Genomic DNA, 23,597 nt, shown 5'->3' on the forward strand with positions numbered 1-23,597 from the left:
TCCCAGTTGGCAGCTGAGTTATTTTGTTGTTGCTGCTGACTTCTGATCACCTTTTGTCGTTTGATTTTTATAGGATTTCCTCCTCCCCCTCCTCCTTTTTCATTTTCTAGTGTTTTCAGACAGGGTTTCACGTAGCCTAGGCTGGTCTTCCTGATCTTCCGCCTGCACCCAAGTGCTGGGGTTACATTCGTGCCACCAGACTCGGCTACGGTACTGTGGCCGTCGCGTCATCTACAGCTTGAATACTGACTGCGTGTCAAGTGGGAATGATTTGCAGATCTCTCCTGCCCTCCCACAGCTTGCTGTTTCTCTATATTTCTCCTAATGCAAAGATGTCTAAGCAGATGCAAAAAAGAGAAAAAACAAAATTTAAGACTGAAAAATATGAATTTTTTTAAAGTTAAACATTTTACTTAGCCACCACCAGTGCTAAGTAACAAAAAGTGTTTTAAAAAATAATAACTAGAACATAAATAACAAAACTATAACTCTAAATCCAAGGAGCTAGAGAGAGAGGGGGCATCACTGTGACACGCGCCTAGAATCCAGGCACTCAGGGAACTATGGTGGGAGGATTCTGAGTGTGAAGCTGGCGCCGCTACTTATGGAAACCCTAGCTCACAAAACAAAGTCAGCAACAACAAATCTGAAGGGAGGACTGGCGATGCCAAGCCTGAAGGCCTGAGTTCAATGCCCTGGACCCGAGTGGGGGAAGGAGAGAACTGATTCCCACAAGCTGTCCCAACACCACACACACACCATAGCAATGCACCCCTCTCCTGCACGCATGGGCACATAAATATAAAAATGTTAAAAAAACATTTAATGATTGGCAATACAGTCGAGTGATGTGTCAGATAAACACCAGGAACCAGAAGCCCCTGGTGGGGGAGGAGGAGACACAGTGAAGCCAAGTCTGTTTTCACGCACATGATCGTGAAGCTAGCCTAGCACCAGCTTCTCAGAGCAGGGGTCGGGAGATCCACAAAGAAGCAGCAACATGCATGGAGACTTATCTCACTGTGCAAATATAACAATGAAAATGAGAGGCCGCCAAAATCCAGAAAGACACGGAATTGGGGTGCATCCAATGGTGGAGGTACAGCCCAGTTAGAAATGTTTGCATTCACAGATGATAGCAATCGCAAGCCAGCCATAGAACAGCATGCAAAATATAATCCCATTTGTGCAAAACTGTAATCATAAATACTTAAATATGTAGAAATGACTTGAATAACGTTCATCAAAATGTGAACAGTGGTTATCTCAGAATTCAGGTGATTTTTTTTTTAAGACTAATCTTCCTACTTTTCAGGACTGCGTGAATGTTTTTGTAATGACTGTGTTATTTTTATAGTTAGAAAAAATAAGCCTATTTTCACTTAGGAAAAATCTTAAAAAGCCAGGAATGAGGAAAGAACTCTGGAAAGACATTTCACACTTGGAGAGCAAACTGGAGACTGCCTCATCCATGGAGGGAGCTGGAGACAGTGTGGTCAGGAAGTCCCAGGTTTGAATCTGGCCCTGACACAAATTGGTTTGAGCTTGGGCAGGTCAACTAGCCATTGCATTCACTGGCTCTTCGGTATGAAAATAAAGATGGTACTATGTTGCAGAAACACTTTCAGGATGAAAGATTAATATTTAGGAAGTTCTCAATTGATCCTGTCTCTTTGCCCTTTGAGCTCATTGTTGAATGTTCCTATAGTCGTACCTGGCTCATATCAGGTGTTCAAATGTGTTGAACTGGATGGATGGATGGATGGATGGATGGATGGATGGATGGATGGATGGATGGATGACCAGATGAGTGGATGGATGGATGGATGGATGGATGGATGGATGGATGGATGGATGACAAGATGAGTGGATGGATGGATGGATGGATGGATGGATGGATGGATGGATGGATGATGGATGGATGACCAGATGAGTGGATGGATGGATGGATGGATGGATGGATGGATGGATGGATGATGGATGGATGATGGATGATGGATGGATGGATGAATGGATGGATGATGGATGGATGGTTGGGTGGATGGATGACGGATGATGGATGGATAGATGGATGGATGGATGATGGATGGATGACCAGATGAGTGGATGAATGGATGATGGATGGATGGATGGATGGATGGACAGATGGATGATGGATGGATGATGGATGGATGGATGGATGATGGATGGATGATGGATGGATGGATGATGGATGGATGGATAGATGGATGGATGATGGATGGATGACCAGATGAGTGGATGGATAGATGGATGGATGATGGATGGATGACCAGATGAGTGGATGGATGGATGGATGATGGATGGATGGATGGATGGATGGATGGATGATGGATGGATGACCAGATGAGTGGATGGATGGATGATGGATGGATGGATGGATGATGGATGGATGGATGGATGGATGATGGATGGATGGATGACCAGATGAGTGGATGGATGGATGATGGATGGATGGATGGATGGATGGATGGATGGAATGATGGATGATGGATGGATGGATGACCAGATGAGTGGATGGCGATACAGAACGACAGGTCTCTAAAGGATGCAGGAACTGGATGCATAGATGGGTGGTTCCAGAGATGGACTGAGACAGACAGACAGATTGGTGGGTAACTAGAACAGCTACCTGCATTCTCCCAAGATAGCCACATTGATCTATCTCCCATCCTACGAGCTGAATGGCATGTTTGGGTTCCTCCTTAGTGTTAACAAGGGCACACCTCTGGAACCACCTCCATCAATGAAGTGTCATGGCAAAGTGTGCTACAGGAGTATGGAGTCATAAAGGATGCTACCCCACTCACCTACTCTCTCTCTTACACAGGGACAGGGTGCGTGTCCCTTCAGACCATTGTCTATGAAACACCATCAGTCATCTGAATCTTCAAACTCCTGGCAACAATGTGCACAGAAAAGCCTTTAAGATGACTTCAGCCCCAGCCACCGTGTGATGAGACCACAGAGACACCCTGAGTCAGAAGTCACCGGGGCCATTCCCAAATCCCCAGTCCACAGAGACCAGAAGTAGCTGTTGCTGTGTTAAGTCACTAAGTTTAAGGGTGCCATAATACAGAGGGACAAATACTCAGTACAGGTTGGGAAATGAGTGCATGCACAAGAGGCAGGACAGACGCAGCTGTGGCTCTGCAGCTGGAGCCCTGCAGGTGGCAGTATCTGTATCCCCCTTTCAGCTGTTTTACAGCCTCCTGCGTCCCTCATCTCAACAGCTGTATGTCCAAACTTCAGCTTTCTCTTCTAAAAAGAAACCTTGCTTCTCTAGTTGCCTTCCTTTCCCTGAACAACTGAGCAGCACACACCTTCTGAGAACATCCAGTCAAAGCTCTCGTTGTGCAGCATAAGAAACTGAGGCTGAAAGAAGGGCAACGATTCCCCCAGACTGGAGACCTAAAACCCATGGCTATTTCCCTTCCCACTGCCTGTGGGCTCCTGGCATCCCTCGGGTGGAGTCTTGACTCCACTTCTCACTGTCTGTTGCTGTCCCATGAGGAGCATGAGCAACACTGCCAAGCCTGGCTGGGACGCAGCAGAGCTCTTGGCTGTAAGCGTACCTTACATCTGTCTGGGTAGAAATTTGCATTCTGCAACCGGGAGGCCCCGGTTCCAAGTATGTCAAATGTAATTAATTAGAGTAAACCTGCGACTGTTTTCAAACGCTGTATTAGAGGCTTTGTGTGCACACAGAACACACCCGCTGGCCCGCCGAGGCTCGTGAGGGTCTGGGGAATAAAAGCCAGGGGATCCTGAGCCTGAACAGAATGGGGAGCCCAGCCTCCCCACACCACAGCCACGGCGAAGGGCAGAGCTCAAGTCCAGCCCGGCCGACAGCTCCACACACTGTGTGTGCCACTGCATTTTCCCTGGCTGTATAACAGAACAAGAAGAGCTCATGGCTCAGACAGGGCCTGGAATTCTGTGTCCACCAGAGCTCGAATCCGACTGCCACTGAAGCCACCTGTGCGACCTTGGTACCTCCCCTCATCTCCAACCGCAACAGACTCACATTGAAAACCCTAAGAAATAGGGGCTGGGGCAGGGAGTGGCTGAATGGGTAAAAGTCCTGCTGGACAAGCATGAAGACCCAAGTTCAAATCCCCATCACCCAGGGAAAAGACAGGTACAGGGCATGCATGCATCTGAAACCCCAATACTGGGGTTTCGGGATGGTGACAGGCAGACCCCAGGGAGTCTACACACATATCCACATAGACACACACACACATACATACATGTGAGTGTGTGTCCCTGAAAAGACACATGGATGACTGTACCATGAGATGCCAGATGTTAACTGCTTAGCCCAGTGCCAGGCATATAACACACCCAGCCAATGTGCAGCGGCAAAATTACTTCAAGAAAAAATATCCATTTTGCAAAAGTAAAGTAAGATAAATATGAATGCAGCCTTGCAACCTTTTGACAGAGATCCCAATTAGAAACAAAACCACCACTCAATTTCCAACTCTTGGCTTCAACTTTCATAGCACTCAGAGCCAGAATCCAGCGTGGAAAGTTAGCTACTGGGCTTCTGGCTCTCGTTACCCGCCAGGACTCAGGACCAGGTGAGCGGCCCGGGGAAGAGGGCCTCCCACCAGCCTGCTTTGCCCACTGAAGCAGCATGTACTCTCGGTCTCCTAGAAGCCCTGCTTTACCAGCAGTGATGGAACAAACCAGACTCAACGGAAGAATGGCTTCCAGTTCCAACCCCTAGGTGTCAAAGCCCAGAGCACCCCAGTATGGCTGGGTCTCTGTGCCCACCTGGAACATGCCCACACAAAGACCCCAATTCCAGCTCGAAGACTATGCTTTGCCGTAACTGGCAGAGAGAGAAACTAGAAAATAGTGAAGATGGGGGTAGGGAACAGGCATCTTCTAGACTGGTTTCTGCTGTTCTATAGTTTTTACTTTCTTCAAAATTCTTGGCAGATGTTTAGAAGCCTTGGTAAGCAGAATGGGACATTGTTTAACTCTTCCCTCTAAATTACCAATCTATTTCTTGACGTGGGATAATGCTCTTGTACACTGTAAAGATTTGTCATTCATATTGGTTTAATAAAATGATGATTGGACAGATTCAATGCAATGCCCATCAAAATCCCAGCAAAATTCTTCAAAGACCTCAAAAGAACAGTACTCAACTTCATATGGAAAAGCAAAAAATGCAGGATAGCAAAAACAATCCTGTACAATAAAAAAACTTCTGGAGGCATCACAATCCCTGACTTCAAACTCTACTACAGAGCTACAGTACTGAAAACAGCCTGGTAGGAGGTCCAATGGAACCAAATAGAAGAACCGGGTATTAATCCACACATCTTCGAACACGTGATTTTTGACAAAGAAGCAAAAAATATCAAATGGAAAAAAACTATATTTCACAAGTGATGCTGGTATAACTGGATATCAACATGTAGAAGAATGAAAATAGACCCATATCTATCACCATGAACAAAACTCAAGTCCAAATTATTCAAAGACCTCAACATAAAGCCAGCCACACTGAACCTTACAGAACAGAAAGTGGGAAGTACACTTGAACACATTGACACAGGGAACCACTTTCTAAATATAACCCCAGCAGCACAGACACTGAGATAAACAATTAACAAATGGGAACTCCTGAAACTGAGACGCTTCTGTAAAGTAAAGGACATGGTCAACAAGACAAAACAACAGCCTACAGAATGGGAAAAGATCTTCACTAACCCCATATCAGACAGAGGTCTGATCTACAAAATATACAAAGAACTCAAGAAATTGGACACCAAAAGAACACATAATCCAATTTTTTAAAAAATGGAGTACAGACCTAAACAGAGAACTCTCAACAGAGGAGTCTAAAATGGCTGAAAGACACTTAAGGAAATGTTCAACATCCTTAGTCATCAGAGAAATACAAATCAAAACAACTCTGATGATGTAAGAATGGCCAAGATCAAAAACACTGATGACAACTTATGCTGGAGAGGTTGTGGGGAAAAGGGAACACTTCTGCATTGCTGGTGGGAATGCAAGCTGGTACCATCCCTTTGGATGTCAGTGTGGCGATTTCTCAGAAAATTAGGAAACAACCTTCCTCAAGACCCAGTAATACCACTTTGGGGTATATATCCAAAGGATGCTCAATCGTGTCACAGGGACATGTGCTCACCTATGTTCATAGAAGCTTTGTTTGTCATAGCCAGAACCTGGAAACAACCTAAATGCCCCTCGACTGAAGAATGAATAAGGAAAATGTGGTACATTTCCACAATGGAGTATACACAGCAGAAAAAAATAACGACATCTTAAATTTTGCAGGAAAATGGATGGAACTAGAAAACATTATTTTGAGTGAGGTAACCCAGACATAGAAAGACAATTATCACATGTACTCACTCACTCATTGGTGTTTTTTAAACATAAAGCAAAGAAAGCCAGCCTAAAAACCACAAGCCCAGAGAACTTAGACAACAATGCGGACACTAAGAGAGACTTATCTACATGGGAAGTAGAAAGTAGAAAAAGACAAGATCTCCTGAGTAAATTGGGAGCATGGGGACCTTGGGGGAGGGTTGACGTGGGGAGGGGAGAGGCAGGGAGGGAGCAGAGAAAAATGTAGAGCTCAATAAATATCAATAAAAAATAATTTAAAAAAAAACAAAAATGATGATTGGCCAGTACCCAGGCAGGAAGTAGAGGCAGGGTGACCAGACTAGAAGGAATCTGGAAAGAGAAAAGGCAGAGACATAGTTGTCAGCCAGACACATAGGAAGCAAGATAAGAATGCTTTACTGAGAAAAGGTACCAAGCCACATGGTAAGATAAGAATTATGGGTTGACTGAAGTTTTAAGAGCTAGTTAGTAATAAGCCTGAGCTAAGAGATCAAACAGCTTGTAATTAGTATATGTGTGTTTCTTCGAGAGCTGAATGGCTGCAGGACCAGGCGGGACAGAAACTTCTGCCTACAATTTCTTGCTTTCTGTATGTACAGCGCTCTGCAAAGTTCCCATGGTCTGATCTGTTTTCCACTCAGTTATAGCCCTACAACCCCACCCACATCATCTCTAGTCTCCACCAGGACTGGAGTCCTGGACGCTGTCCAGCTCACTCAGAAAGCTGCTATGTGACAACCCTAGGTAAGGCTTGCTCCCACTCTCTCAGGTTTTACTTCTCAAGCACAGAGGGAGTGGAAATAGGTGACTTGGGTCAACACTAGCCAGTAGAAATATAATCTGAGCCACGGGTAATTTCAAGGATCCTTGCAGCTACATTACTTTTTAAAAAAAGAAAGAAAGAAAATGAAGGCAGGGAGGGGGCTCACCCAGTAAAGTGCTTGCTGTACAAGGTCTTGAGTTTACCTCCCAGCACCCACAGAAAAAGTCAAGTGTGGTGGTATCAGCCTGTTCCCAGCACTGGAAGATGGATCCAGAAGATCCTCAGGCTCACTGCCTAGTCAGCCTAGCCTAGCTGGTGAGCTGCATGTCACAAAGAAGGATCTCCTCTCAAATCACAAGCTGGACAGGGTCTGCAGATACCTAGAGCTGCTCTCTGATGTGTGTATGTGTGTGTGTGTGTGTGTGTCCCCCCGCCTCTCTCTCTCTCACACACATATTTGCACAGACACAAAAATACAGATATAAGTAAGTAAATTGAAAGGAGAATGGAGAGTTAGCCTTAAGAGTATATCTTAATTAAACCAATGTAGAAAATTGTCTCAACCTGTCACCAATGTTACTCGCTTTAAGTGAACATTAGGGATTTTTCTCACAAGTCTTTAAAACTCTGATGTGGCTCTACTAGCCATATGTCAGGTGGAGGTTTTTAGAATACACTAGATGGCAGGAGCTCAGACCATCATCGTGAGCTGTCCTGGAATAGACTCAGAAAGGAGGCCAGATACACAGCAAACTCCCTAACACTAATGGCACCCACGGAAGTTTCCCTCCCCGGGGCCTCATTCCAAATCAGTTTCAGTTTTGTTTTGAATCACTTTTACTCTCTGTTTTCCCAGCATCTACTGGAAGAAACCCCACATAAACACACTTAAAGTTTGATAGCTATTTCTCCCAGTTGATAAAATTCAAAGGAAAAAATCCCCACTATCCAACTATGTCTTCATTTCTTCTCTCTGGCCATTCCAAGAGTCCTGCTTACATCACGCTGGCTCACAGAACTCTGAGCTCAAAATAAAGCCAAACACAAATACCTTGCAAAATGTATCCAACAAAAAATCCCCACCCTCACTCCTCCCGTTTTCTAGAAAAACACTGGGGCAGATGGGGATTTGTACACCAGGGCTCAGAGCTGAAAGATGTGTGGCCAGCTCCTCAGGCGAGAGCTGTCTCGGATAATAACATCCAGAACATGAAGCCAGAACAGTTTCTGACTAAGGAAAAAATGAGCTGAAAGCCAGGGACTGGCCAAAGGCCACCAGGCCTCTTACCCACAGGGGACCTGCCAGGCTTCACGCCTCCCTGGCCTTGTCCAGGCCCAGGGCTGGTACCCAATCCCTTCACAGTGATGCTCCTGCGTGTCCACAGCCCACAGGAGCCTGGCATCACCTGCCTCCACTGATTCTCTCTAGCTCATATGAGGCTCCATTCTGCTTTGTCAACCAAAATATTTATATCATTTTTCTGTTAACTCAATACCATCCTCACCTCGTTCTCCCTCCCTCCCTGGTTAAGATCAGAACAGAGTCATCACCAGCCTATCCCTCCACATCCTTGCAGCGCCCGAGCACCTCAGACTCTCAGATGCTAAGAGGCACACCAAAGCCCACGCCTTTAATCCCAGCAGACTCAGGAGACAGAGGTAGGCGGATCTTTGTGAATTTGAGGCCAGCCTGGTCTACAGAGTGAGTTCCAGGATAGGCAGGGCTACACAGTGAAACCCTGTTTCAAAAAACTTTAGAAAAAATCATTTCAAGAATGTCATCTTAGTTCCTTCTTGTAAAGTATTCTTACCAGCCCATTTCCCAGATGTAGAAATTAAAACACAGAAGGTATAAGGCATCCTCTGTCTTGGTATATAAACAAGAATGTCACACCACATTCCAGATCTCCAGGGCCTGCCATTCCCCTGTGATCTGTACTGTATCAGTGAGGGAGGGACACCCTCTCCAGCCATAACCATGCCCCCCAGCACCCTCCCTTTGAAATCTGATCAGTCTCTTGGTCTGGGCTGAGAAGCAGGTCATCCAGCCCAGCTCTGATGACAGCCCCAAGGGTGTCTAATTATAACAAGGAAAGGAGGAGTCAGGATTCTCTGGCTATTTCTCAAGACCAAATTAGCTTTAATTCCCTTTAACACAGGGTATGTGCAGATTGCAGGAAAAGTGCTCACTGTGGAGTGAAGAAATCTGAGATTTTGAATTCTACTTCTGCTTACTTGCTGAGTTAGGGACAAGTCACTCCACCTTCCTTCCCCAGTCTCCATTCCTCTGTATGTTGGGGATGGGATAAACATGATTAGATCGGGAAAGACAAAACTGGCTCATGTCTCATGCTAAACTCAAGTGACTGAGAAGCACACTGAGTCGAGTCAAGGGGACAGAAGAAGGCCATGATTGATTAGTAATGTCTGCCACAGGCATGAAAGGGAAGCAGCAGAATGTGTGTTACCTTTTTACCGTGCCTGAATTAGGAAGTAGAAAGCAGCACCATGGTGATAAAAAGCCTCTTGTCTATTACAAAGGTTTTCCTCACATCTCACAACCATAAGCATCGCCATCATCAATACTGTCATCCCCACATTTCAGATAAGGAAAACAGCTGGCGAAGACATAAAGAGCTCTGGTTAAGATCCCCAAATGATCGAGTGGTGCAGCAGAGTAGGGACTAAGCCTTGCCCCTCCAGCTCTGTCTATCCAATCAGTCCTTGGAAATGTCACACTGGTGTTCTGCAACGCGGAGGACAGCTCATCTCTGTAGCTACAGAGAAGGAAACACCGTAAGTTGTTGGCGCCGTTTAGAGAAGGTCATAGCAAAAAGATGGCAACCTGCCCAAAGACATAGCAAGAAGGGATCTGAGGTCAGAATTCCAGAGACTTCTCTAGGAAAACACTATCCTCTTTGCACGGATGCCAAGCCCAGCCAAAGCAAAGGACAACAGAGGAGTTTGGGTCACAGCATACCCTACCAGGAGCTAGACAACTCATTTGTGAGAAGCACTTGGATGCACCTCCTTAACTCAGAAACAGGAAGATGCGCGCACTGAGGAGATTGCTCGGTGGGTCAAGTGCTTGGTGCACACAAACGAGGGCCTGAGCTCACATCCCCAGGACCCACATAAAACTCCACACATTGGAGTATATGCCTGTAATGCCACTTGATTCTCAAGAAACAAGGCGGAAAAGCAACATGGGCCTGCATACACACATGCGCACATTCACACACGTGAAATACGGAAGTGGAAGTGAACTTGAAGACTCCCATCCCCTTGCTGAACTGGGGCACAAACTGTCAAAATGATAAAGTTTCATATAAAACAGAAAGAAATTAAGCAAACAAACAATAATCTCAGTTTTCCCTCATTAATTTTAGTTGAAGTTTGGCATCTGCAACACAGAACTGAACCCAAGATGAGGCTGGCTGGGTATCAAATCACACAGCCAGTTGGAGTCTGAGGGCCCTTGTGTCGAATGTTCGGCAAACAGCCCCCTGGCAAGTAGCTGGGACTCTCTTCTCAAGCAAACACATGCAGGGCTGGCGAATCACTTCCAGGAGGTGCTGGCTGTTCCCCACTCACTGTCTCCACATCTCCACCAGGTAGAGGGTGATGCCTGCTGGCTTCCAACCCAGGCTAAAGAAATACTGGATCCTGGGGCTGGGTTGGTAAGGTGTTTGCTAAGTACGCATGAAGACCTGAATTCAACCCCCAAAAAACAAGTTGTTTTCAAAAGAAAACCAGCCAAATGTGATAGCACATGCCTGTAAACCAGGAAAGATCCAGACCAGCCCAATTAGCCGAATGCAAGAGTTCCACGTTTAGTGAGAGACCCTATCTCCAAAAAAGTCAATAAATACAATCGAGAACAACTAAGAATAGTGATATCAACCTGACTCCACACACACACACACACACACACACACACACGGAGAAATACTAGAGGACTGGGGAGCTGCCCTAGTGGGTAGAAAGCTCACTGTGCAAGCACGAAGTCCCAAGTTCAATCAGAAATCCACGTCAAAGCTAGGAACAGCAGCTTACACTTGGAACCTCCGGGGGAGAATCCTGGGCTCGGGCTGAACTGTGAGCTCCAGGTTCAAGGAGAAACCCTAACTCAAAAAAGAAGGCAGATATCCGGGTGGTGGTGGCGCACGCCTTTAATCCCAGCACTCGGGAGGCAGAGGCAGATGGATCTCTGTGAGTTCGAGACCAGCCTGGTCTGAGCTAGTTCCAGGACAGGAATCAAAAAAACTACGGAGAAACCCTGTCTCGAAAATCCAAAAAAAAAAAAAAAAAAAGAAAAAAAAAAAGAAAAAAGAAGAAGAAGGCAGAGAGTTCTGGGAAAAGAGACCTGACGCGGACCCCTGACCTCTACATAGACACTTACCTGTCACACACCTGCACACACACACACACACAAATGCGGGGAGCAGTAATGTGCTCAAAAGTATTTTTAAAATCTCCAAGGCACGTAAAGTCAAAGTAAGCTCACTCCCTACCCTGCTGAGGGTTCCGTTTGACTGTTTCGATTCAGAGCCGATCATAAGAGAACACTGTCCATGGCTCCCTGCAAAGACACCAGTTTTGACCAAATAGCCAAAACCAAATTGGTCATCCACTCCTCACTGGACTCAATTCCAGCTGAGCTACTTCCAAAAGCCAAATTAAGTCATCAAATATTTACTGAGCTTCTGCTCTGTGCCAGACCCCAAGATGAATAAGCCATGATCTCTAGCCTTAAAGAAGTCTCCAGCTGGCTGGAAAAACAGATGTGTGAATGGGCAGCTCAGGCTCGAATCCACAGAGCTGAGGGAGCACAAGGAGAGAGACTTAACTCCAGCTGCTGAAGAGGATCCTTCCCAAGGGTCTCAGCTGCTCTGGCACAGAGAGGAAGGCAGAAACTCCAGACACCTCTTTAAAGACTAGGCCACTGGCTTTGAAAGGACCGGACCAGGAAACACTCAGTTTCCCTGAACAAGAGTGCAGAGAACACTGATAAAAAAAGCCTCACCTAAAAAGGTGTGTGTGTGTGTGTGTGTGTGTGTGTGAGAGAGAGAGAGAGAGAGAGAGAGAGAGAGAGAGAGAGAGAGAGAGAACCCACCTATTAAAGAAAAGCTCCAGGTTTCCTGACCTAGTTAAGCAGTGTCAGTGAGACCCAGTCTGCCCAGATGGGCCACTGTCCCTTGATCAAGTGTCAAGTAGCATACACTGCCCTCTAAGGAGCCCACACGGCCTGGTGTTCTCCCTCAGCTGCTCCATCTCATCAGGAAGTCCCCTTCAAGGTCAGGGTAACTACCCACCCTTTTCTCCACATGCAGAAGCTGTAGCCCCCAAACCAAAAGTGACTCCACAGTGAGGCTGGGTATCAGACCCTGGTCCTAGCTTCCCATGTTTACATCAGAAGCTTTCTGAACAGCTGAGGTAGCACCTGGCTTGAAGGAACTTCCTGATGGCCTTTTCACTTAAGAAATGAATTTCTTTGACACCCCCTTAGCTCCTCCCTCTCCTCACACCCCTCCCCTTCATATCTCTTTCAGACAACATTTTATTTAAACCCCAACTACAATGACTGTCCTCTTCATGCAGGGCTGAGCTTCACACACACACACACACACACACCACACACACACATACACACACCTCCCCCCCACACACACAGGTACATGGGCAGACACACCTGCACACATGTCCGCCACATCCTACTACATTCCAGCCACTGTCATTTTCAGCTGGGAGCACAGAGGTGTGGACCACTCTGACACAGGCGAGCTGCATGGACTGATGGAGTTGCCACAAGAAGCTGAAATCCTCAAATTGGGATGAAGTCCCACCAATGAAGCCACGGGAGTTGAGGGCTACTGCTAGCCTTCTGAGGCTAACCTGAACAACAACCAGACAGAATGTGAGTCTGGCTGGCCCTGCACTGTCCACCTTGGTCACTGGCCACAAATCAGTACTTAACGCAGGAAGCAAGGCTGCCAGTCAGAGCTGGGAGTCACTACTGAGGGGGTGCTCCCTCCCGCAATCACTGCTGCCACATTAATTACCTTCTATATTGATGGTGGGTCAAAATAGTAGCACTGTTCAAATTCAGGGTTAAAAACACATTTTACCAAATCAATGTCACCTGTTTCTTTGTAGTCTTTAATAGATCACTAAAGAATGCAAAATTACATATGTGGCTGCAACTCGTGGTTTGAATTCTATTTCTGTTAGATCATACTACTCTTGACTTTAAACTACATGTTTAAAGAACGAGATGATGAGGGCAGTCGTTCACACACATACACACACACCAAAAACAAAAACCACAAACTTCCAGAGTGATTAACGCGTAAATATAGCCCCAATAGGCTACTCCAAAAAGACTTCTCTGGAAAACGTACAAGAAGTAGGAAATGAAAGCAGCCATGACAGTCCCTGAGCCCGCAGACAGAGCTCCACACCACCCCACCACCTCTCCAGCATGAGGACACAGCCCCTGCCCAAATGTCCTTCCAAGGCCAGAAAGCTGGGATGCGCCTCCTGATGTCCGCAGCCAGGTACTCACAGGTGGCTGAAAAGCCATTCAAACAGGAACAAAGCAGGTGGCCCAGGGCAGCTACCCTAAAGGGAGTCCGTCTAGTTCAACACCTTCAGATGGGATCTTCCTAGGACCAACGGCAGAAATGTACTTCCCGTCACATGCAGACATCCTCACGTGTAAGTCTGTTCAGGAGACGCAGCCTGTACATTGCATGAAGTAGCTCTATGCTCTGTCCCAGGGTTCTCCTCTTTCTTCCCTTCTCTAATGCAGACTGCTTTACCAAGGGCCTCGACAACTCATCCACAAACAGTGATTCTAAGTCTACCTGAGATCTAGTCATTCAGAGCTATGCATGCCATTTGGCCACCGCACCTCTGTCTCTAGAATATGGGAGTCCAGATGTGGCCTCAGCAGCTTTCTCTACACTATGATGAAGTAGTTACAGCTAACTCCTTAAGAGTCAGAATCAGGAGCCAGGCAATGGTGGCACACACCTTTAATCCCAGCACTCGGGAGGCAGAAGCAGGTGGATCTCTATGAGTTCACAGCCAGCCTGGTCTACAAGAGTGAGTTCCAGGACAGGCTCCAAAGCAAGGCACCCCATCATGTAACTGGTCTGCTGTGCTCACCTCAAGAGCCCAGCTCTACAAGAAGGAGTGATTTGCCCAAGGCCACCATCAAGGCCTTGGGAGAGCTTGCCCGGGAGTAACCTACAAAGCCACTTCCCAAAACCACAAAGGAGACACAAACTGTCGTGAAAGTCTACAGATTACTGAGAATTCCCTACGCCCATGAAAATCCAGGCTGTCTATACCCAGTCAAATGGACTAGAAAGTTCTCATCACCCACGAAGAAGAAGGATTCTGAGGTCAGTGGAGACAGTGGACCAAGGACTGAGGCAAAGGTAGGGAAGAAACTGTGTCTGACCTTGGGACAGTTCACAACCGTTCCCAAATGGTACAAGCCACAGGCCAAGTGTCTTCTAGACTCAGCTGACCATCTTTGTCGTTCTGGAAAAGCAAGCCTCGTGCACAGCTCAAAGTATAAGGAAGCTGTTCTTCCTAGCTTGGTCCAAGTCAAACTATAAATCTAGTCCTTGAAATCAAACCTTATTAGAAAAAAAAAAAACTCCTTAAGCAGAAAAGCAAAGCATTAAGTAATAAGACTCTCCCACTGTGAGAGGGAGTATAAATTATCTTTCACCAAAATTACCCAGGCCATCATCAAATCACCACCCCACAAGTCCAATTTGCCAAATCTTTTGGCCAATAGTATATGAGCATGATAAACAGTCATGAACTAATAAAAATAGCTCCTATATCCATTTGTGTCCACGCATCATCTGAGAGAGTAGAAGCAGAGAGATGAGGCCCAGGTCAGCTCACACCTCAGTGACACCAAGAGAAACAAAAGAAAGCTAACCCCGCCCCCACGAGGACCAGCATGCCCCTCTTTTATTTTCTATTTCCTTCACAGGGAACATGATGAGAATGACCAGTTCTGTAGGGGGAGGTCTACAGAGCAAATGCTTTGCAGTTCTGGGTGTAAACCATAAGTATAGGCCACAAAACAAAATGTTCATCAGAGGACTGCAGGAATCTGAGTGGCTTGGCCCACTGCAGGCTGCACAAAGGGATGAGCAGAAAGATTCTCATTCCTTTGCACTAGAGATAACCTGTTATCTTCAGCCCTTACCAACCAACTGTCCCGACTTCAGTCTCCCTCCAGCCCTGCTAAACTTGAGCCCATGACCTCACGAGGCTTCCAGAACTCCTGAGATTATATATTCCTTGACCGTAAAGACACTGTCCTAAATAATTCAATGGAAAAATATTATTTTAACTATGCTACTTAACAGAGGCGGAAAAAAAAAAAAAAAAAAAAAAAAAACTCATTCCAAATATGTCAGAATGTGGCCAGTCAGCCTTGAAGGATTTTGTGACAAAAATAAAAAAAAAAATTAAAATTAAAAAAATTAAAATGCAATGGCGGTGATGGGACTGTCAAAACTGTGCCGCTGTTAAATTCATTTATTCCTGTCACAGAATTAGGAGCCCTTCAGAAGCCCGATCACCATAAGACAAGGTTGACCAGGCATGGACTAGGGCCGCCAGGTCACCAAGACTGGCTGGCTATTGATCCTGGGTCCAGGGTGGTCCATCCCCGCCCCAGGTAACCCGCCCCAGGTAACCCGCCCCAGGTAACCCGCCCCAGGTCCTACACGATCCCCCCCCCAATTGCTACCAACATACGCCTTTCGGACTGAAAATTTTGAACTTCTATTTTTTTTTTCTCAAAAAGAACTTCTATTTTTTTTTCTCAAAAAAAAAAAAATCTCAGCACATCCGATCAGACTCTAATTTAATTTATCACAAATTTCCCTCCGTCTCAGAGCAGAGATCTTATTTTTCAATCCAGTCAATATTTGTCATTTGAATTTTTTTTTTTTTGTTTCACCTCCATTGATTCATCTTGAGGCCCAAATCTCCACATAAAATCCTGTTTGTAAAATGACTTCAAATTCCAAAGGCAAGCATCTCTGGTTTGGCTTTTGTATGTATTCTCATTAGTTTTTCTTTCAAAGAAAATAATAAATTTTGCTGCTAGAAATAGCTGAGTTGGTGTTTTAGCCTATTTCTTCAGTAAAGTGTGTTTCCCAGGGAAGATGGATACAAATCAGAATTTTCATCTCTTTGCCATTCTCTTTCATCTTTTTTTCTTGCTGGGTCAGTAAAATTTGTGGGTTTTTTTGTTATTGTTGTTACCCCCAACACACACACATACACACACACTCCAAATGATCAAGGCTAATGAATTTCTTCTCCTTTGAAGGTAATAAAAAATATAAAAAATACAAAATATTAATAAACTATCCAAATCCACATCACAAAGAAACCTAAAGCCAATACAAATTTTAAAATAATAATAATATTCTAGTTGGGAAAATGAACAAGATTGAGAAGGAGAAATTCTTTTTAACGAGGATTTGTTTAATCCTTATCTTCATCAATTGAGTCACTTGCATGTCATAAAAAATGGGCTTCTGTGAATCCACTGTTAGTTTTTCATAATAATGTTAATTATGCATATCTTATTTTAATGGCGGCCTCTCCTACAAATCTGTGGGCTACTCAGTTCGTACAATATATAATTTGACATATTTCCCCACTGAATATTGCTCAAGAAAAGGTCCCTGACATTTTCTAGATAAAAAACAAAACAAGAAATGCTTAGACCTTGCAGCAAACAAAATCAGGAAACAGCCGTAATTATTCCATCAAAGCAAAACACACACACACACACACACACACACACACACACACTAACAAAAACCAGAAAAAAGGCAGGCAGGATTTCACTCTAACTTTTCCAGTTTCTGTTTTTCTTAGACTCTTAGGAGTTAAAAGCAGTAAAATGTAAATGAAAAAAAAATCAAGCTACAATTCTTGGGTGTGTCCAAAGCCAACATTTTAGGATCATTTTCTCTTCTAAATGCTTCTTTCTTGGAAATGGAAAAACTTTGAAGACTGACAAAAGGTAAAATCAGTCATTTTTGTCCACCGAACAAAACAAGCCACAAATACAATGAAACACAATTTCTAATTGCTTCAAAAAGCCAATTCTCCCTGCTTTTCCCAAACTGAACTATCTCCCTCCTTTCCCCATTCCAGGTAGTTTTTTTTTCCCCTCAAACTAAAATTACTTGGGTTCCTAAACTGTCTTTGCTTTTAGGGAGTATTTCTGCTTTCTCCACTTCAAGAATTGAATTCATTCAAATTCCAGCTTAATTTTCATTTACATATTATCTGGATTTGGCTTCAGAAATAAAAATTGTCTCCATGTTCCTTCAAGGATCAAAGTGAAATTTTTCATTCCAAAAAAGATAGAAAAAAAGAATCTTTCCCCCCCTCCACCGCCTTGTAGAGGAAACTTTGAAAAAAATAAGAAATAAAAAATATTTCTTTTCAATTTTAATTTCTTTTTTTTTATTATTTACAAAATAGTATCCTCTAGGTGGCGTCGTTTTAATGGGAAAAAAACTACCGTTTGAAGAAAAATTAGAAAAAAAATTGAGAGAAGGAAATATGGCCTTTAAAAAAAAAAAAAAAAAGATTGTTGCAAAGATGGGGGCCTGGAAGGAAAGCTCTCCTGTGGTGGAAGGGGGGAGTCGCCAGAGACCCTGAGAGCAGAACGGGTCAGGTCGAAATTGGAAATTTCGGGGGAGGGGGAGAGCTGGAAGAAGGTTGCATTTTCGCAAAATCTGAATTGTCCAAACTGCAATGGCTGCTCCGTGCTCTCGCCGCTTTGTTTCTGGGCTCCGGTCCGAGCAGGGGGCTGCGGGGGGCGCCCGGTGCTGGGTCCCCGTCAGCCCCGGCCGCCGCCCCCGCGCCGCCCGCGCCCCGCAGCGCCCCAGGGGGGCCGCTCCCGCACCCCGGCCGCCCGGCCCCGCTCCCGAGCCCCCAGCCGGCGCCCGCGCTCGACAAGCTGCGGGGCTGCCGCGGCCCCTGCCCCGGCCCCGGTCCCGCGTTACCTGCGGAGCCGCCGCGCCGCCCGGCTGGCTCATCGGTCCGTGCGGGAGGAGGCGGCCCCGGCGCGTCCTGCTCCTCCCGGGCCGGGCTGCGCCGCGCGCACAATGCCGCTGCCACCACTGCCGCCGCCGCCTCCGCCGCCGCCGCTCCCTCCTCCGCCCGCCCCGCGCGGGCCGGGGGGCGGGGGCCGGGGGCGCCGGGGGGGACCGCCGCGGGGACCGCAGATCGCCCCGCCGGCCCGCGCCCGCCGCGCCGCGCCGCGCCCCGCACCGCCCCCGCCGGCCTCCGAGCAGCCGCCGGCCCCCAGCCTCTCCTCGGCCTCCGCCGCCGGCCTCCGCGCCGCCCCGCGCCGCACACAAAGCCGCCGGGCCCCCGCGCCACCGCTGGCCCCCCAAACTTTCCCGCGCCAGCCCCGTGCGCGGGGCATCTGCTCGCGTGGGGCGGGGGTGGGGGCACCGAAAAGTTTTGGGGAGCGGCCTCTGTTGGGACAGAAGGGGTTAATGGGAACGCCTCTCCCCTCCCCAGAACCCCCACCCCCCAAAAATCAGATTGAATTTTAAAATAAAAGTTTCGAAGAGCGCAATTGGAAGGCTTCCTCGGAATATTCGGATAGCCCAGTCTTTCCTTACCGCCCCACCCCCAATAAATTTGAGAACTGAGGGCCAAAGGGGACTCTCCCTTCCCCCAACAAGTCTGATTTTTAATTTACTATTTGGGGAGCCTCTCTTCTGTGTAATGGCAGTGAAGGACTCTTCCTCCTCTGCCAAAATACTTAAAATCATTAAAAAAAAAAAAAAAAAAAAAGCTCAGAAACTGGCCCTATGGTAAAAAGAGAGGTTGAAGGTTGAACAAGGGTCAGCCCCTCCTCCAATTTAAAAAAGGAAAATTTTGACTAAAGGCCCATACTTTAACTGAAAAATGAAGGGGTCGGTTTTTTGAAAAATCCTAAAATACAAAAATACAAACTTTTTCTTTCTTTAGGAGTTTCCTCCTTATGACTTAGGAAGATTTAAGAGAGTTGATGTGTTTTGTTTTTGTCCTTCCACTCCCCAAAATAGATTTTAAAATAATAAAACAGAAAGGCCTGGCCTATGTAGAGAAAGCCCTAGATTCTTTCCCACAACCGGGTGAGTGCTAGAATTAAAAGTTGAAGAATCGCCATCTATCAGATGAGAAAGGAACCAACACATTCCTTACCCCTTCCCTTGAGAAAACAATGAGGGTATGTTTTTGTTTGGCTGGTTGGTTTGATTTTGGTGTTTTGTTTTTGTTTTGTTTTGTTTTGTGTGTGCACGCACACGCTCGTGTGTAAAAATTAAGGGCAGTAAAAGGCTGCTTTTCCTGACTCCACCTTAAGGAGTCATGTGTAGGGTTTTTCATGTCTGAAGAGCAAACTCCCCTAGACAGGAAGAGCTCGAGAACTGTCCCCTTAGGACCACTTCCCCACCACACACACACACACAGGTGTTTATTTTTTAAAGACACTGCTCTCCTGGAAGAATGAATCTGGGAATTCTACCCTCCGTGGAAGAAACAGGGTGAAGACACCCACTTCTCACTCCCTGGCCTGGCAAATACTCATAAGAAGTTAAGAGGAATCTTCTAGTAACTTCTGGAAACCTTGAAGTCAGTGATTCATTTAAGATAAAAATAAATAAATAAAGATTCTTCTCCCCAAAGCCTAACAAGTATGCTCCTGGCAAAGATCTGGCAGCATCTGCCAAGGCCAGTGTGGATCAGGTATGGAGGAGAGCTGGCAGTTGGTTGAGTCTGGCAAAGCCATTAGCTTACTACTGCCAGGTGCCCCCTGGCTGCTTGCTTCCTCTGGGAGGCTGGAGCCTTGGTACCTGGAGATGCCTTTGGTTCAGACTCTACATCTTATGTACTGCTTTCAGAGCATCTGCCTCCTGGCCAGGTCCCCTCCTTTGCCTAAGCTAAGCCTGATACGATGCCCTGGACTCAAAAGGAAGGAGCCCCACAGTGTGATGTGTATCGAGAGAAAAGCCCTACTCTGAGAACCAGGAAAACAAGAAGCAATAACTGGTCACTGAGCAATTACTGTATACCTGTGTCTAGCAGGGCAGATAAAGAAAATCTTGTCCCATCCCTTCTCAAACCTGAACCATCCTCCAGATTAGCAGATCTCACCCTGGAGTTTTTAATTCGTCCAGTTGAGGTAAGGGACCAATAATTAACATTTCCATCACTTTCCCAGTAGCTGCATGCCTAAAAACACTCTTTTTTCCAAACCACAGTAGTGCCTGGACAAAGTGAGGCGCACAGGTGCAAGATGAAGGGCCCAGTTCCAGTCCAGGGGCACAGCAAAGATTCCAAGGGAAGTTATACCTGACTGACCTGTGTGTGGAACATCCTCCCCCAGGATCTTCATCCAATAGAAGGTCTCTCCAGAACAGGAGTTTGAGTTTATAGGCCCTTGCATAGGTCTAAGGATCCAGGAACTATCCCCTAAACAACTCTGGTCTCCCCATACATTTGAGGGGAGAAAACATCCTCCACCAAAATTTCCCAGAAGGATCCAGTGACTACCAACAGGGAATGAATGATAGACGACGGCCCGTCACCTCCAGCTTGTGAAATCCTGTGGTCCTCCTCAGCCTTCTTGAGCCATTGCACAGCTCCTCTGCTCCCCCCCCCATATGTCAGAGGACCTGAACTTCACCTGAACAGAAGCTCCCGAAAGTATCCAGCAATGATGTATAAAGTCTGTGCCCTAGAGTAACAGACCCAAGAAGGTATGTCCCTGCTGCACTGCCCCTATCTGGGCCGCGGAAAGAATACCAAGCTTAATAAACCCGGTTATAATTGAGCCCACATATTCCCTAAGTCACAGCAAGCAGGACACATGTACAACTTAGAGAGTGTACTGTGGACCTCCCCGAGTTAGAGGATAGGTACTCTGGGTCTCATCAGAGACCCTTACTGGTAGGAAGCAGTGACATGGAGCCAATGCGACAAGGAGACTCAAGTCCCATAGAGGGCTTTGAGGGAAGGATCCTGACAACACAGAACACCTCTGGGAGGCCTGGCGGAAGGCGGTAGGCAGAGCAGGTAGGGTAGTTTGGGGCGGCTCAGTGGGCAAGACTCAAACTGCTCAATGATGGAACAGACAGGCAAAATGACCCCTGGTCAAAGACCTTATCGGCAGACACATAGTAGCACCTTCGAAAGCTTTCTCATTTTGTACCTGGGCTTGTCAAAGTCGGGAAATGTCAGGTCGTCCAGTATGAAGCTCTCTGCCACCCCAACACCTGCAGTGAGCTGTGATTTCTAAGAGCCCAGCCATGGAGTCAACCAATTCTTCCTTAGCAGGTGACCCTGGCCTCCTGGCAAGAGAGAATGAGGGGCAGGAATTCCATTGGCTGGCTGGTATGGAGTTCTCTGTCCTTCCTAGAAACTTTTTTCATGATTTTCACTTAAGATTTGGGGCACCCCCACCCAACCACATGAAGTAGATGGTGTTGTCCAAGCCTTTTTGAAGAAGAGGCCAGAATTGCCTCCTTGAGATTACGAAGGCGAGGCCAGAGCCAGGGATGAATGAAGTGGAGGCTTGGGTTCTGTATCTGTCCAATGGGATTCCAAAGCCTCGCTAGTCTTGTGAGCCATCTTTTATTTATAATCAGCAGAAATCAAATCATACTAGGAAGTTCAAAGGGACCAGAGACAAGACTCCATCAGTAAAGGCTCAGAACCTGAATTTGTGCTCCAAAACCCGCTAAAAAAACAACAACGCAAACGTCTACATCACATGAGACATGAGCATCCCTGGGAGTCACTGGACAACCCATTCCGTTTGTTTGACGAGCTCCAGGCTAGTCAGAGACCTTGCCTCAACGGGGGGGAAATGTGAGTGAGACCTGAGACCTGAGGAACGACACACACGGCCGTTCTCTGGCCTCCACACAATAGGAACCAACTCAAAGGAGTCTGAAATAGTGCCGTTCTGTTGAATTAAGGGGTTGGGTTGTGGAATTCAATGTCTGAAAACAAAATGCAGCTAGAAGTTTCCTCTCATCTCTCCATCACACAGGCACACAGATCTCTTTACATCTTCATACACACACTCACACACACATATACACACTCACACACATATACACACTCACACACATACACACACTCACACACATACACACACATACGCACACTCTCCTGCACACCCACACACATACACACACAAAAATACACTCACACACTATCACTCACACTCACACACATACACACACTCGCGTACATTCACACACATACACGCATACACACACAAATACACTAACTGTCATATAAACACATAAAAACACACTGACACACACACACATACACACATACTCAAAGAGAGTCCTTGTCTCTCTGGGCTTGCAGTCAAAATGTTGGCCCACAGGTCTGCTTATGCCAACAGGTGCTGATTGGTATATTTGGGTACCACTTCAAACTCTAAAGAGAGAGGCTGTGATTGGCTTGGCCTGGCTCAGGTGTCCTTGGGTGCAGATCATCCATGACCAGGAGAGGACAGGGCGTCTCAGTGCACAGAACCTCCCAAGACACCTCATGATGGAAACAAGAGAAGGATGCAGCACTGGACAGACCCATCCCATGGCACCCTCGCGGAAGGGCTGGAGCCTGTCTCCATCCAGCAGCCCATCCAGGATGCTGACCTGTGGGAAGGGTGGGGGACAAATGTCACGCCTTCACCACAGGCAGGTGTTTTGGAGAATCTGGGGCCTAGCTAAAAAGCCTAGTGGGTGTGCCCTGGTGAGGAAGACTCCGTGCAGCAAAGCTGGAGGCTGAGAGACGTGGGCAGAGTGGAGACAGGGACTGGCAAACAGCTTCTAGGAGCAGTCTGAGCAACGAGAGAAGCAAGGGCGCCAGGGCTCCTGGAAGAGCCTCACAGCCCAGTCTCCTGCATCCCTTCAAATGTTTTCAAGTAAGTTGCAACTTTTTCTGACGGCAGAGGAGGTACTTATCCCCATTTTAAAGACGGGGAAGCTGACACTCGACCCCTGAAAAGCATACAGCAGCCAGACTGACTCCTGCCCAATGCTCTCTTACAGCCCCTGCTACTTCTGTACCGCCTTCCTGTGACTGTAATCACAGTGAGCAGGGTCTTTCTAGCCTCTTGCATTCCCGTGGGAACTTTCTTCTTTGTTTTCATCCCTCTCCTTCCTCAGTTTTAAGGGAAAAGAGGTTCAGAAGGCATTGGGATCAACCAGTGGTAATTTATTCTCTAGGAAGACATCTTTGCAGTCCTGGGAGAGAAGTTTCTAGGAAAGCAGGTACCCAAGGCCTTGGCTGTGCCCCAGAGAAATGAGCTTAGGCATTTAGACCAGAGAGA

General features: G+C 46.6%; 1 protein-coding gene across 2 annotated transcripts in view; it reads right to left on the reverse strand.

Moving 5' to 3' along the window:
- Positions 1 to 18,354, reverse strand: part of Znf618 (zinc finger protein 618) — a 167,285-nt gene extending 148,931 nt beyond the window's left edge. For both annotated transcript variants that reach the window (XM_057785118.1, XM_057785119.1), the window contains exon 1: positions 18,253 to 18,354. In XM_057785118.1, the coding sequence (XP_057641101.1) occupies positions 18,253 to 18,285 (33 nt within the window). In that variant the 5' untranslated portion in view covers positions 18,286 to 18,354. The remainder of the gene's footprint in view (positions 1 to 18,252) is intronic.
- Between the last annotated feature and the right edge of the window lie 5,243 nt (positions 18,355 to 23,597).

Source organism: Chionomys nivalis, chromosome 11, assembly GCF_950005125.1.
Source record: "Chionomys nivalis chromosome 11, mChiNiv1.1, whole genome shotgun sequence".
In the NCBI taxonomy this organism is placed as follows: domain Eukaryota; kingdom Metazoa; phylum Chordata; class Mammalia; order Rodentia; family Cricetidae; genus Chionomys; species Chionomys nivalis.